The 14,536-nt window shown below is 35.9% G+C and overlaps 1 protein-coding gene across 1 annotated transcript in view; it reads left to right on the top strand.

Annotated features, from left to right (window-relative positions):
* The window catches only part of LOC131429956 (tyrosine-protein kinase Dnt), a 291,002-nt gene extending 281,141 nt beyond the window's left edge, over nucleotides 1-9,861 (top strand). Inside the window, exon 6 of the mRNA XM_058594500.1 lies at nucleotides 8,063-9,861. Within this exon, the coding sequence (XP_058450483.1) occupies nucleotides 8,063-8,174 (112 nt within the window). The 3' untranslated portion in view covers nucleotides 8,175-9,861. The remainder of the gene's footprint in view (nucleotides 1-8,062) is intronic.
* Nucleotides 9,862-14,536: the final 4,675 nt, after the last annotated feature.

The raw sequence follows: 14,536 nt of genomic DNA, 5'->3' as shown, positions 1-14,536 counted from the left end.
ATCAGCCTTTTTTAAGGCTAGCTAGGAGTCTAATCGAAGACTAATTTAGCCTAGTTAATTTAATTTAAAATTTCATTAATTTCAAAAATGCCTGCGTCCAACCGGAAAGGCAACAAGCCTAAGGCTAAAAATAATTCAATACGGAATAAATCACAATCCGTTATTCAACATTTTTCTAATAACATTCACGATCTTATAGAATCTGAATGTAAAAATAAAAGACAACGGACGGATTTCCCTACCGTTGATCCTATGCCGTCTAACAATATTTACGAGATTCTTCCTGAATCCGATTGTAGCGACATAGAAGAAAATTCTTCAAAAATTCCCAAAATGGACGCTTGTCGTTCTGGGAAGAAACATCAATCTATGCCACCAGTGACGGTGATGATTTCCGACTTCAAAGCATTCCGTACTGAGCTTTCTACTTTTCTCCCGGAAGTAAAAGTCTCATTTCAAATCGGACGAAGAGGAGAATGTCGAGTCTTGGTGGATGGATTGGAAGATTACGAACGTCTTATTCGATATTTGTCCGAAAAACTTCATAAATTTTATTCATATGATATAAAATCAGACAGACCCTTCAAGGCTGTCTTGAAAGGATTATCAAATGATCAAAGTATTGATGAAATTAAAAATGAACTAAAAGAATTGCTTGGTTTTGCCCCTTCCCAAGTAATACTTATGAAAAAAAGAGCGAATGGTACTTCTAAACCACGCTCTGGAATTTCCCATGAACTTTACCTAATACACTTCAATCGAAGTGATGTAAACAATTTGAAAACTTTAGAAAAAGTACGTTTCATTTCCCACATTAAAATTCATTGGGAACATTATAAACGGCATAATCGTATTGCAAACTTAACGCAATGTCGTCGTTGCCAAGGCTTCGGTCATGGAACCAAAAATTGTCATATGGATATACGGTGTTTGAATTGTGGTAAATCGCATTCGAAAGACGCTTGTCCAATGAATGAAACCACTGATAAATTTTCATGTTCAAATTGCAATGGAAATCATAAATCCAATTATTTGAAATGTCCTGTCAGGGAAAAAATTTTAAACGCTCGTTCGCTTAGACAACAAGTCAAATCAACGACCTTAAATTTACAGAACATACCTGAAAATTCTTCTAAGGCACCTGCCAATTCGTCTTCTAACGAAAACAATTTATTGACAGGTAGATCGACCTCGTCATCATCTTCTTCTAATTTCACTTATGCTGGTATATTAGGTAGAAATCTATCTCCTATTTCTTCTAATGTAAATAATCAAAACACAGGACCGCCTTGCAGTTCTTCTTCTAACGAAAACAATTTATTAATAGGTAGACCGGCCAAATCATCTTCTTCTAATGGCAGTCTACCTACAAATATTCCTTCAATGCCATTCGCTTCTTTAAATGAAGTCGATTTAGGCGATATAACTGAAAATAAAATGATCTACCTACAAGATCAACTTTTTCAAATGATCATCCAAATGAATTCGACTTCATCACTTTTTGAAGCATTTCAAATCGGATGGAAATTTGCAAATAATATTATAATGAATTTAAAATTTAACAGTGATGTTAAATAATTATTTGAATATTTTAAATTGGAATGCTCGATCTTTGAAATCGAGTGAAGATGAATTTTATAATTTTCTCAAAGTTCACAAAATTCATATTGCCATTGTGACAGAAACTTTTCTTAAACCAAATGTAAAATTGAAAAGTAATCCACATTATGTGGTTCATCGATTTGACAGGTTTACTGGAATTGGTGGTGGAGTTGCCATTTTTGTCCAACGGCAAATTAAACATCGAATTTTACCTTCTTTCAATACTAAAGTTATTGAAAGCTTGGGAATCGAAGTTGAAACCATTCATGGAATTTATTTCATCGCTGGAGCATATTTGCCATTCCAATGCACCGGCGAACAATTAAATTTCTTTAAAGGCGATTTGCAAAAACTTACAAGATATCGATCGAAATTTTTCGTAATAGGGGACTTAAATGCTAAGCATGTCCAGTGGAATTGTAGGCAAAATAACAGTAATGGTAAAATACTTCATAATCAACTCTCAGCTGGTTACTTTACAGTTCTTCATCCCAGTAATCCTACTTGTTTCTCTTCCGTGAAAAACCCGTCTACAATTGATCTGGTTCTAACAGATCAAAGTCACATTTGTAGTGAACCGATTACACATGCTGATTTTGACTCAGATCATCTTCCTGTAACATTCAGACTTTCCAACGAAGCTATAATTAATCCAATTAGTTCTATTTTCAACTATCATAGAGCAAATTGGTTGGATTACAGATCTCACATTGAAAATCATGTGGATCATGAAACTATTTTAGAAAATTCTGCGGATATCGACACAGCAATTGATAATTTGAATCATTATATTATCGAAGCTAGAAATCTTTCAGTTCCCTAAGCTCAAACTAAATTAAATTCTCCTATCATCGATGACAATCTTCAACTGCTCATTCGGTTGAAGAATGTTCGTCGACGACAATATCAACGTTCTCGTGATCCTGCTATGAAAAACATAGTTAAGGATTTACAAAAAGAAATTAAACATAGATTTACTCTTTTGCGAAATGAAAATTTCGCTAAAGAAGTTGAACAAATTAAACCATATTCTAAACCTTTCTGGAAACTTTCTAAGGTTCTTAAGAAACCTCAGAAACCTATTCCTGCTCTCAAGGAAGGAAATCAAATACTTCTTACAAATGGCGAAAAAGCTCAAAAACTTGCTCAGCAGTTCGAGAGTGTCCACAATTTTAATTTGAACGTTGTGAGTCCTATTGAAAATGAAGTCTCACTGAAATATGATCATATTTCAACTCAAGTGTTATCACACGATGACATTATTGAGACGAATTTTGATGAAATTAAATCAATTATTAGAAAACTTAAAAACATGAAGGCTCCTGGTAATGATGGAATTTTTAATATTCTTATTAAAAATCTTCCCGATGTTGCCTTGAGACTCCTGGTTAAAATTTTCAACAAGTGTTTTTCATTAGCTTACTTCCCAAAAAGATGGAAAAACGCTAAAGTAATTCCTATCCTAAAACCTGATAAAAACCCAGCAGAAACATCAAGTTATCGCCCAATTAGCTTACTTTCTTCTATCAGTAAACTTTTTGAAAAAATTATCTTGTTAAGAATGATGACTCATATAAATGAGAATTCAATTTTTTTACCAGAGCAGTTTGGATTTCGTCATGAACATTCAACTACTCATCAACTTGTCAGAGTAACGAACATGATAAAAGCAAATAAATCTTCTGGGTTATCCACTGGAGTTGCTCTTCTAGACATAGAAAAAGCATTCGACAGTGTTTGGCACAAAGGTTTAATAGCAAAAATGTCTGATTTCCAGTTTCCTATTTATTTGATCAAAATGATTCAAAATTATTTAACTGATCGTACTCTTCAGGTTAGCTATCAGAATTGTAAATCTGAATTGCTACCCGTACGAGCCGGTGTTCCGCAGGGTTCGAGTGTAGCTCCAATCTTGTATAATATTTTCACTTCTGATCTTCCAAATCTACCCGTTGGTTGTCAGAAATCGCTATTCTGTGACGACACAAGTCTGTTAGCCACAGGTAGAAATCTAAGAGTGATCTGCAGTCGCCTACAAAGAAGTTTAAATATTTTCAGTGATTATCTGTCAAAATGGAAAATTAAACCAAATGCAGCAAAAACGCAATTAATTATCTTTCCTCACAAGCCAAGAGCTTCTTTTCTTAAACCAAACAATAATCACATTCTCAAATTGAATGGCTTGGAATTGACATGGTCTGATCAAGCTAAATACTTAGGTTTAACGTATGACAAAAAACTCACTTTCAAGGATCACATTGAAGGAATCCAGGCAAAGTGTAATAAATATATTAAATGTTTATATCCTCTTATAAACAGAAATTCTAAGCTCTGTCTAAAAAACAAATTGTTAATTTATAAACAAATTTTCAGACCAGCCATGCTTTATGCGGTACCAATTTGGTCAAGCTGTTGTTCCACCAGGAAGAAAACGCTTCAAAGGATTCAGAATAAAATTCTGAAAATGATTCTGAAGCGTCCTCCCTGGTTTAGTACAAATGAGTTACACAGACTCACAAATATAGAACCATTAGATGTAATGTCACATAATATTATAAGCAAATTCCGACAAAAATCGATGCAATCTTCAATTGAATCGATTCGCTCTCTGTATTAGTTAGTAAGTTAGTATATAAGTTCCTTTTCCCCATTACACAATACAAGTAGGTTTAGAATTTTCCCTACACAAAAATCTCAGAATTGCGGAAGCAAATGATGTCTTCATGGTAATAACCAAATCATATATATATTTAACAGGGCTGAAAAGTCACCACTTGTGGCTGAACACCCAATTTAAATCTTAATAATTTAATTTTAACTCATATAAAAAAAAAAAAAAAAAAAAAAAAAAAAAAGATTTATTTTCCGCGTTACTAAAGAATTCTTTGATGCACTATGAATGCACTCTGTATTCCGCTTTAGTTCGTTCAACTCTCGAATATGCTGCTATTATCTGGTCACCTTATTACCAAAAATGATATCCAACGCATTGAAGCGATGCAACGCAAATCTGTCCGATCCGTTCTCCGACGTCTTCCATTCAGATATCCTTTAAACTTACCGACTTACCATGACCACTGCAAACTGATTGGTCTCGAATTATTATCTGTCCTTCGCGATGTTTGTTGGCAGACGACCTACTTCAGTCGCGAATCGATTGCTCCGAGCTATTGCAATTGTTACAATTAGACATTCGACATCGTAATCCTTGATCCTATTTTTTCTTCGGATTCCCTATGCTAGAACTAATTATGGATATAACGAGTTCATTACTAGCATGTGCCGCATATTTAAAAAAATGTTTCAATTCTTTCGTCTTTCATTTATCACGTAGTGTTATCAAGAAATCGTTCCTCATGTTATTGTCTCATTAGATTTAGTTACTATAGAGGCACTAGATTTAACGAAATGTATACTTTGGATGATTGTAATCTGTTGATGTTAAAGATGAGGAGGTTTTATGCCTACTGGAGAGCAAGTTTGACAGAAACTAACTCCAGTGGGCTTTTGCTTGCTCCAAATAAAAGAATAAAATATGAGGCGGAAAAGAAAGACAGAGTAGAATCAGACAACAAGAGAAGGCGCTGTCCCAGAAAACAAAAGCTGAATAGGAGGTGATAAATAATTGAAACTGAAATTTAAAATATTAAATCAGATGATCCACATCAGGTCGATCTTAAAATTTTTCTTGCCGAGCAAGAAGATCTTGAAACAAAAAAGATGTCCTCGCTGAAATCTGTATAACTTCTTTCAAAATCACAAAATGGTGGCAATTTATAATTTTTGCTTTTACATTTTCCGTACATCAGAGAGTATATATTAACTAAGGCCATCGAAAAAAATGGGGAATTAAAATTAAATCTTTTGCATGGGGCTTCTCAAAGTAACGTGTTGTATGCGGACTTATTTATTGTGTTTATAAGACAAATCTATGCAGATTTTTAGATGATATTCAAGTGGATTTTCAAGTTCTGCGAAAAGTAACACCTGCATAAAAATAGTCGTGTTTACAACTTCGCGCGGATTTCGCCCGGTTTAGTTTTCGACTTCGCGCGTTTTGATTTCGAAAATTTTCGTAACAACCCTGGAATCGCTAGATTAGTTTATATATGTTTTGTAGATTTTGGCTAAACTGCGTTGTTTCGAAAATGGTCAGATATAATTCTGTTTTTTTACCCTCACATTTACGATCAAATGTAAGCGTAAGCTTGTTAAGTGTGAGATAGATCAGAAAAGCTATACATATAGTTTCATTATTATGATAATTCATTTATTCAAACCTGTTGATTGTTAACCTTAAAGCACAGACTAACAGACAAGACACTCAAATTTGATTCTTCAATCATTTTAACGGCCATTTCGAATATTCCTTTAGTTGGGACAGTACACGCATATGTCATGATGTCGCCACGTTACCCTATCAAAAACATCCTGTCTGTCATCTAGACTATGTTTATTTTTTTAATTTACCAACAGAGTTGCCATTTATACAGAATTACCTGTAATGTATTGTTTTGTATACGTCCATGCGAATTTCATGCAGGATACGGATTTAATACATATTGCCGAAACTATATACATAATTGTGCTACTTCTCATCCTCCAACGCAACACAATATCGAACCCGTTTTGTTACAATATTGACTTGCTTCTGGTCTACCGCCACAAAATAATCTAGATGAGCAACGTTGAGAAAAATAAATGATTACCTTCCAACATCGCTAAAAAAGTTAAATATATTATCAACGTAATCCAATAATTTATTGTGATGATTCATTTTCAAATATTATGATGAAATCAGGCATCCCTGCAAGCAGCTGATCGGTGTTGACAAACGAGGGGAAACCAACTAGTAAAAAACAACTTTTACATAACACAAGGGGTGTACAGATAGTAAATAGTTCGCGCAGTACAATATAGGTGGAACTAGTGCATCACGAAAAATTGTTTTTATAAGAATTTACTCATACTGTCATGTCTGTTAGTCTGTGCTTAAAGCATCCTTAAAGGTTTATTATTCACTTTGACGGTAGTATAAAAACTTTTTCTAACGCAACGGTTCGAAAGATTTGTTACAGATTTCCACAAATTCTTATTTTGATCTATAAACCATATTATGGTTGGTCCACTTTGCTGGGACATGGTCTTATAATGATTTTTAGTCGGCGATAGTGAATTTTGAAACTTGAATGCCACTTCTATGAAATAACCTTTCAAACTGTTAACAGTTTGTTTTAAAACTAAAGTTGTTACTTGGGATTATATGGTAAATTTTGAGGTGAAGTTACCTACTAAAAATGTACAATGTTCTGTCGGGCCTTAGCAGAAGAATTGTATTTTTACCTATATCGTTCACATTTGCAGTATCTGCAGTAAATGTACCCTCAAGTAGTTGAAGCAAGCAGTAGAGTTTTGAATGTGTTGAAAGAAATAAATGTATCTTACCGCTACTGTTTGCATACCTGTCTACAAGTCAAGACTAGAATATTCGACAACTTGTCGACCAATCCTCACACTCTTGAACGCTGATTCGTCGTTCAAATGCTCAAGATTTTAGAAATTACTCGCATTGGCTTGGTTGCCAGACGGCTGACTAACGGCTGCCAGCGGGCACAATATGGCTGGTAGCCATTCTGGTGTCCGGCTGCCTCGCCGTTACCAGACATACACCTTAAACGATACAACCGTATCCACCAGGATTTCTGAGGTAGACGTGGCTGCCAGCCGTTTGTCATACCGATGGAAATCTTTGACATTTTCAGCGAAGGTGAAAAGCTGAAAACGCTCGGCTAACTAAGATATGTTTGGCCAAATTGGATTTGACAGCCATCACTGAAACAATTTTGGTAGCCGTCTGGTGCCCATGGCTGCCCAGGTAGCCAAAAGGCCGTGCGGGTAGTATTGAAATATGACTGAATTGACTTTTGACACTGACAACTTTCACTATCCGACATAGTAGTACCAGGGATGTCAGGTTCACAGATTAATCTGTGTTTCACAGATTTTGAATTTTCAGCACAGATTTTAAAACTGACACAGATTTTCACAGATTTTTGAAAATGTTTACAGATTTTCACAGATTCTTAAATAAATCAAAGATTTTCACAGGTTTTGGAAATCGAGTACAGTTTAATACCAAAAAGTACAGAGCGGTTGAGGGAAAAGGTACAGAGCGTGTTGGTAGTGAGACCTTTTGTTTTTTTTTGCTCACTAAATTGAATTCGATCAGCAGAAAGGGTACGGAAAATGGGTAGTGAGACCTTTGTTTTTTTTTGCTCGCCAATTTGATTTTGAACTGCTTATGGGAAACGGAAAACGGTCACAGATTTTCACAGACAGGTTTTGGGTTTGATCACAGATTTTTGAAAAAATGACCTGGCATCTCTGAGTAGTACTACTATGATAGTACAACTGATAACACAAAACTAATCTCCTTCTTTTCCGTTTTTTTTTCGTTCAGATTCGCAATCATGGCCTACTGCTGGACGATGCTTCCGATGGAGCGCCCGTCGTTCGAGCAGCTGCAGATCTGCCTGCAGGATTTCTACGCGCAGATAACTCGGTATGTCTAGGGTTTAGCGAACGCCGCCAACGGTGCGGTAGTTCCATTTGTCAGTGGCCTGGATCCGAAGCAACCATCGAACCCGCCACCGTCGTCGCAGCAGAAGCAACAACAGCAACAGCAACGGTTCTACATGTTTCCTACGCCACGGGCGCTTTCCCTTAGCTTTAGCTTCCGAGTGAAAAACCGGCACGGTAACGCCACGTTCGGTGGTCGCAGCGGAAAACATAACGCCAAGAACAACATCAATAACATCTACGAGGTGCCACCGTCGGCACCGCCCATGTCCACGCAGACACTTCCGGCGCCGGGCAGTGGAATCTCGTGACATAAGCCTAAGGTGGCCACCATCAGTCGCGGTGGTCCCCTTGCCACGATCCGTGAGTCACGCAAAAGTCGCGACAAACCCTCGAAACATAGCAGACATAGCATACAATCAAACAAAGAGACAACTAATGGAAAAGCATTTGTCATACACTGTGCTGGCGATGGTGACGGTAACTGATGCTTGTAAGATGTCGAAGATAGTCGTCGGTGGAACAATGATAGAATCTCATTCTTATATGCAGCTAACAAAAACAACACATAATTCGTGCCAAAAATATTGCTAAATAAATAACATAGGATAGATTTTGTGGATAAAGATTACGATTAATCAAGCGAGAAGCTCCAATCTCCGTTAGACGAAGTAGAATTTACACTTTATGGAAGAACATAGCACATTGTCTATCATCATACTCATTGAACCCACTCAACTCCACTAATTCATATCCATTCCCATGACGGTGAGATATCCTAAGCCTAAGCGAAACACAGGATGAAACTATGTAAAGAATTTAGTTGTAAATATTTATTTCACCGAACGAAACGGTTTTGTTGAGACAAAAATTTAATATAAAAGTCCTAAATCATGTATATTTATTATATTTTGCAATTTGGTCATCCCGAAAATGAAAAATAAAATCGAACTTATCTACAATTGACCTACATTTAATCACCGGAAACCAAACCACAATATTGTTATCTAAAACTACTCAACTAGAACTACAGACTTATAAATACTACCATAGCATAATAGACAAAACAAAAGCGCCTCCAGTTTTGCCACAGAAAAATAGCATTTGTAGTGAGCAGCATGCCGCCAATAACCCAATCGCACTGCCGAGATTTGTAGACTGATCAGTTTTTTTTTGGTAGCGTTCGGTTGTTGTGTTCGACAAATCTACGTGAAATTGCGCAAGCAAAGAAAATCAACATTGTTATTGTTTACGTATCACATCCTTGCTGTAAATAGTGTGAATCGTTGAGTTCGTTTGATTATTCGCCCCCGCCAACGCGGAACTTATTGACTCTCAGGGTCGACACTCGATGGTCAAATAGGTTCCCGTCGAGTCATATTACTTTGTGTAGTAGTTCACTTTGATATGTAACATTTATGAAATCGAGGAATCGGGTTTTAAAGTTTTGTTAACGGAATTCCGATGAGTTTTGAAAACTGTTCGAAAGAAATTTAACTAAGAAAACTAAGCGTTTTTCGAGGGATAAATTAGGATAAGAGAAATCTCAACAAGATTTGTAATAAAGGCAACGCGAAAATAATGGAATACAAAATAAACATGTTGACATATTTGTAGGAACTTATACAAGAAAGTGTAATAACAGAACTAATCAATTACGTAATAAAAATGTATATTTTAGCAACGTTTTACTCAATTGAAAAACATATCTGAAACCTCTTAAGTAACACTGTCTTGTTTAGTCATTTCAGTTGACTCACTCTCTCGAACATAAACGAACGAATTGAAGATTTCCAGGACACTGCACATAACAAGGAAGTGCTAGTCATCCAACCATCAATCGATCACTCTGCACTGAACTTTGCTTTGGCTATTCTTGCTTCCGGCATTCGTACTACACGTTCGATTACAACATGTTCGTATACGAACAAGACCTGTGCAGCGCCGCCAACGGTTTAATATTTCAGTTTTTATTACATTCAGAAAATGTTTTTCGATGGTTGAACCAAAGACAAATAATAAGACCTGGATGTGGCTAACATTTCCGATACCTTCTATAATGACAGCACTCACCACTTGGTGGCGCACGTGTATTATGAGTGCGGAAAGCAAACATCAATACAAGGAAGTCGAGTAACGGAACAACGAAATTGCTACGAAACGAGAGTTACAAGACTAGGGCTGTTGTACCAATAGTCATCTCATTAGTAGAGTCATCATGTTATTTTACCGATTACTCGACTTTCAATCAATGAATTGAGATAAAATCAAATATAGTATCTTTGCTTCGGTTCAAACATGACATGTTTGACATTTCTCGGTTGATTTTTCATTAGGGCGTATAAGCAAGTGACAGTTACTCTTTAATCACTCTCTCTTTCGATCATTGCGATGTGATTAAAAAGATTTTCTTTGATATCACTATTCTGTTTGAAAGTCGAAAATTTCGGGTATCATTTCATGCAAAGAGTTGAGTGATAAACGTGGAAACCGCTTGGTAATTAATAGAAGAGAAAGTAAACAAAGAGAAACTGTCACTTGCTTATACGCCCTTTTAAAACATTAACCGAGATTTGAATCGCAAATACACTCAAATAAAAATTCACGTTCGATTCACTTGAAAAATCACGTAGAATGGTTTCAAATGTCAAATTGAATATTTTACGTGACGAAAATGAATGTTATACGAACATCCCCTAAAATGAATAGAGTCATCACATAAGGTTTACGTGAATTGACCAAACGTCAAACAATCTACGTGAATTTTCAGTGTGAAAAACTCGATTTTGAAAATGGCGAGCAGTGGCCCTCGAAGTGTAAGTAGTGTAAATATTTGTGGGAAAAGTTATTTAATTCCAATTTTTTACTCCATCGACCGGACCATTCTAGTATGAAAGTTTCCATGTGTTCAACTGGACCGAGTGCCTGCGTGAGTCCGGAAGTTTACCCGTTCCTGCCGAATGCTTCAAACAGGCCGTCGGTATGAAGCTAGAGACACTGGAACCATGTAATGCGATTTCAACCTGCATCGGTAGTGTTGCGGGAGTTCTTGGATCTCGACTTCGGCTTCGGTTGGATGGCAGTGACAACAAAAACGATTTCTGGAGGCTTGTCGATTTAAGATACCACGACGTTATTAGTTGCTTTTTAAGCCATTGGAATTATATGACAATTTTCTGAAATAAATGTTTTATATTTCATGGCATTTTTCATTTTATAGATTTATATCAAAATCTGAAATCTCCCTTTTGACTTTATCCAATATATAAAATAGTAATTTTCTGGTATCTAAATTTGATATGAACTGATAGATAAATGCAATATGAACAGTACATTACATTTTACCTATTAAACACGTAACTTTTACTGGATTATGCATTAAACAGCTTTTAAATGCCAGTACATTAAAACCTACGTGAAAAGTAGGGTGGAAAATATTCACATAACTTTTCACGTAACTAAAATATGATTATTATTTTGAGTGTACGAAAACTCAGCAGTGCTGCTAGTTTAACGTCATTTTCCCCCGTTTTAGGGAGGACCCTGATATACATCACAAAAAAGATCACCAGTGTCTAGTCTATATATTTGTTTACGGTTATTACGTTCCCTATATTGCAATTATTATTCTACTTGTTATTTACCATTCAATTAACAATGCGGAACAAATCCTAATAACTTTCCATCCGTTATTTTATTCAATTGGGCCATAGTTTTTGGTCAAATTTAGCTATTAGATGAAAAAACCCTTCTTAATCCACCTAGTGGTCTGATAATGCCTTTCCCTTGCCATTTAAATAATCCCATTAAAACATTTATAAGAATACATTCTCAGCCATTAGTATTGGGAGCTTAACAAAAAACCGAATAGTTGCTTTCAATCGAGTCTAAGTCTTCCGAAATCGTTCATCGCCGAAAAATTTTGGTGCATTTAAAAACACTGGGATTTGTCGGTTACTTCACGTATATTATTACATCTCTCGAACCGGAAATGGTCGACTTAACTCTTCCAAATTTATTCAACGTTGTTAGCTTTCAAATAAGTCTAAGAGAATCGAGAAAATTCAACCGATGCAAAATGTGAGGTTACGTCACTTATACTATTATATCTCCGAAACCAGAAGTGATAACCATTTGATTTTCGAGCTTGATCCATAATTCAATATTAGTATTCAAATGAGTCTAGACATGTTAAAATCGATTCAGTCATTTTAGTCGCTTTGACGTAAAGTCACCATACTAAGTTCACTTTTTGCAATGACTGAGTGGAAAACATATATTGGAGAAGCCAAATGAATGAAAAATTTAACAGAAAAGATGATTTTCTGCATTCTTGGTCTACATCCTGGTACATCGTACATCGAACATGGTCTACATCTTGGCCGTCACCCGACCCGTTCCATACATCGAAACATCTTCTTTGTTCATCAAACAGTAGTCTTCTAGCTCTATATCTATTTTCCGCTCAAGCACTGTAAAAATCGGTTTAGCCATCTCTGAGAAAATCGAGCGATAAAAATCATCGCGTTTTTCCGGTTGCGTCACTAATGCCATTATATCTCCGGAACCAGAAGTAACAGCCATCTTCGTACTTGATCAATGCCCCAAAAAGTAAGCTTAAGCTTGTGAAAATTAGTTCAGCCATCTCTGAGCAAATCGAGCGGTAAAAAAAACGGGTGGGTAATATCAGAGGCTGAGCTGGATGACGTGAATACGAATAAAACTGACCTGACCACACATCGGAAATTTTTTCTTCAGTTTAAGCAATTTCTATACCTAACTTGTAAAAATCCGCATCTTTATATTTTCAGTGGTACCTTTCGGAAAGTGTCAAAACATATTTGGTAAATTGTTGCATCTGACACATATAGCAATGTATAAGTCATAAATTAATGATAAGATGATACAATAAAAAAAATTCTTAGAATCTACTCGGTTTTGGCACTGATATGTCTTCCTCATATTAAGAACACTAATGGTTTATGACTATCCATTGTTGGTGTCTGTTTTATTAGCGAAAAAAATGTGTCGTAAGCCCATAGGATTCAATCACTGAAAATATTCCGTGTTTCTATGTGTCGATTTTGTACGATACGCTTTGTGCGATGATTTGTTCAATTCATATGTTTGGAGTTTGATGCATCTTATTTTGGCACTGAATTTCACCTTAATGTTTGTTCATACCAAACCAGTAGCGTCTCGTGACAAAATTGACTAGTTGTGCACTGCTTATGTCCGTTGTAAGTGAAAACCAAGAAGATTGAGGAATGGAGATTCGCTTGGTGTTTTCAATACAATGAGATAACAATATACTTTCGGATGGAATTTTTGATTGAACAAACAAATCTCAGAGATGAGCTGAGTAATTCTTTCTCTTCTTAAATCTGTGCAGTAATTCATGTGCACGGAAAAGACACAGCGACAATAGATACTTGAAATTTTATGGCTGATGTATATGAGATCCGTGTAAATACACGCAATTTCGGTGCGATCCAACCTGCTTTCATCGAATAAATAAAGATTGCATAAAAAATAGTTGAATTTGGATGGGATTGGGGACGCAGTTCATTCCTTGAATTCGACCGTTTGTGCAGTGCACGAGGTGCACATGAGGATGAGACGCCACTGTACCAAACATTAAGAAAACTTCAACTTTGAGTTTTTTGTTTTTGATATTTCACACTACTGAAAATTTTATCATAAATTGCTGAACATATTTCCGATGATAGGGAGTTATGTTATGTTAGGGAGTTATAGTTATGTTAATATTTCCGGTTCTTCCTCCGAGGATGGTCGGTATGGTCGGAGTCGGTTCGTTGGTGGTCAACATACCTACAAATAAGGCTAGTCTTAAGCTCAATTCAGAATTCTTTAGAAAGTTTTTTGCATGGTCGTTCAAAGCAAGGATTTAAATTGGTGAGCACTTATCAAGCTGTTATCCAGGAACCGAAAGTCGGATCCGGATAAAATTCAGCTGTAAAGATTATATAGGGATATTGTACCAATAGTCATCTTATTTGCAGAGTGGTCATATTCTTTTGCCGATCACTAGACTTTCAATCAACAAACTGTGAGATAATGAAATACTATATCTTTGCTTCGTCTTTAAGAAACAATACCGCAGAGGAAATAGATGGAAATTTGTTTTTATCTTACCCTTAAAATCAATCTTTCGACAGCAGATTTCACTCCAATGGATTTTGTAAATGAAATTTCTACTGGACCCGTTACCCTAATATTCATTGGAATCGGAAATTTGTTGCAATCTTCAGGTTCCAGTGACCTCGAACAATTTTTACTGTCCGGAAAGACTCTCCTCCAAAATTCACAAATACCTAAAAACTACAGAAAATAA

Source organism: Malaya genurostris, chromosome 2, assembly GCF_030247185.1.
Source record: "Malaya genurostris strain Urasoe2022 chromosome 2, Malgen_1.1, whole genome shotgun sequence".
Taxonomy (NCBI): Eukaryota; Metazoa; Arthropoda; class Insecta; order Diptera; family Culicidae; genus Malaya; species Malaya genurostris.
The sequence above is the reverse complement of the archived record's forward strand: the minus strand, read 5'-3'. Positions and strand labels throughout refer to the sequence as shown.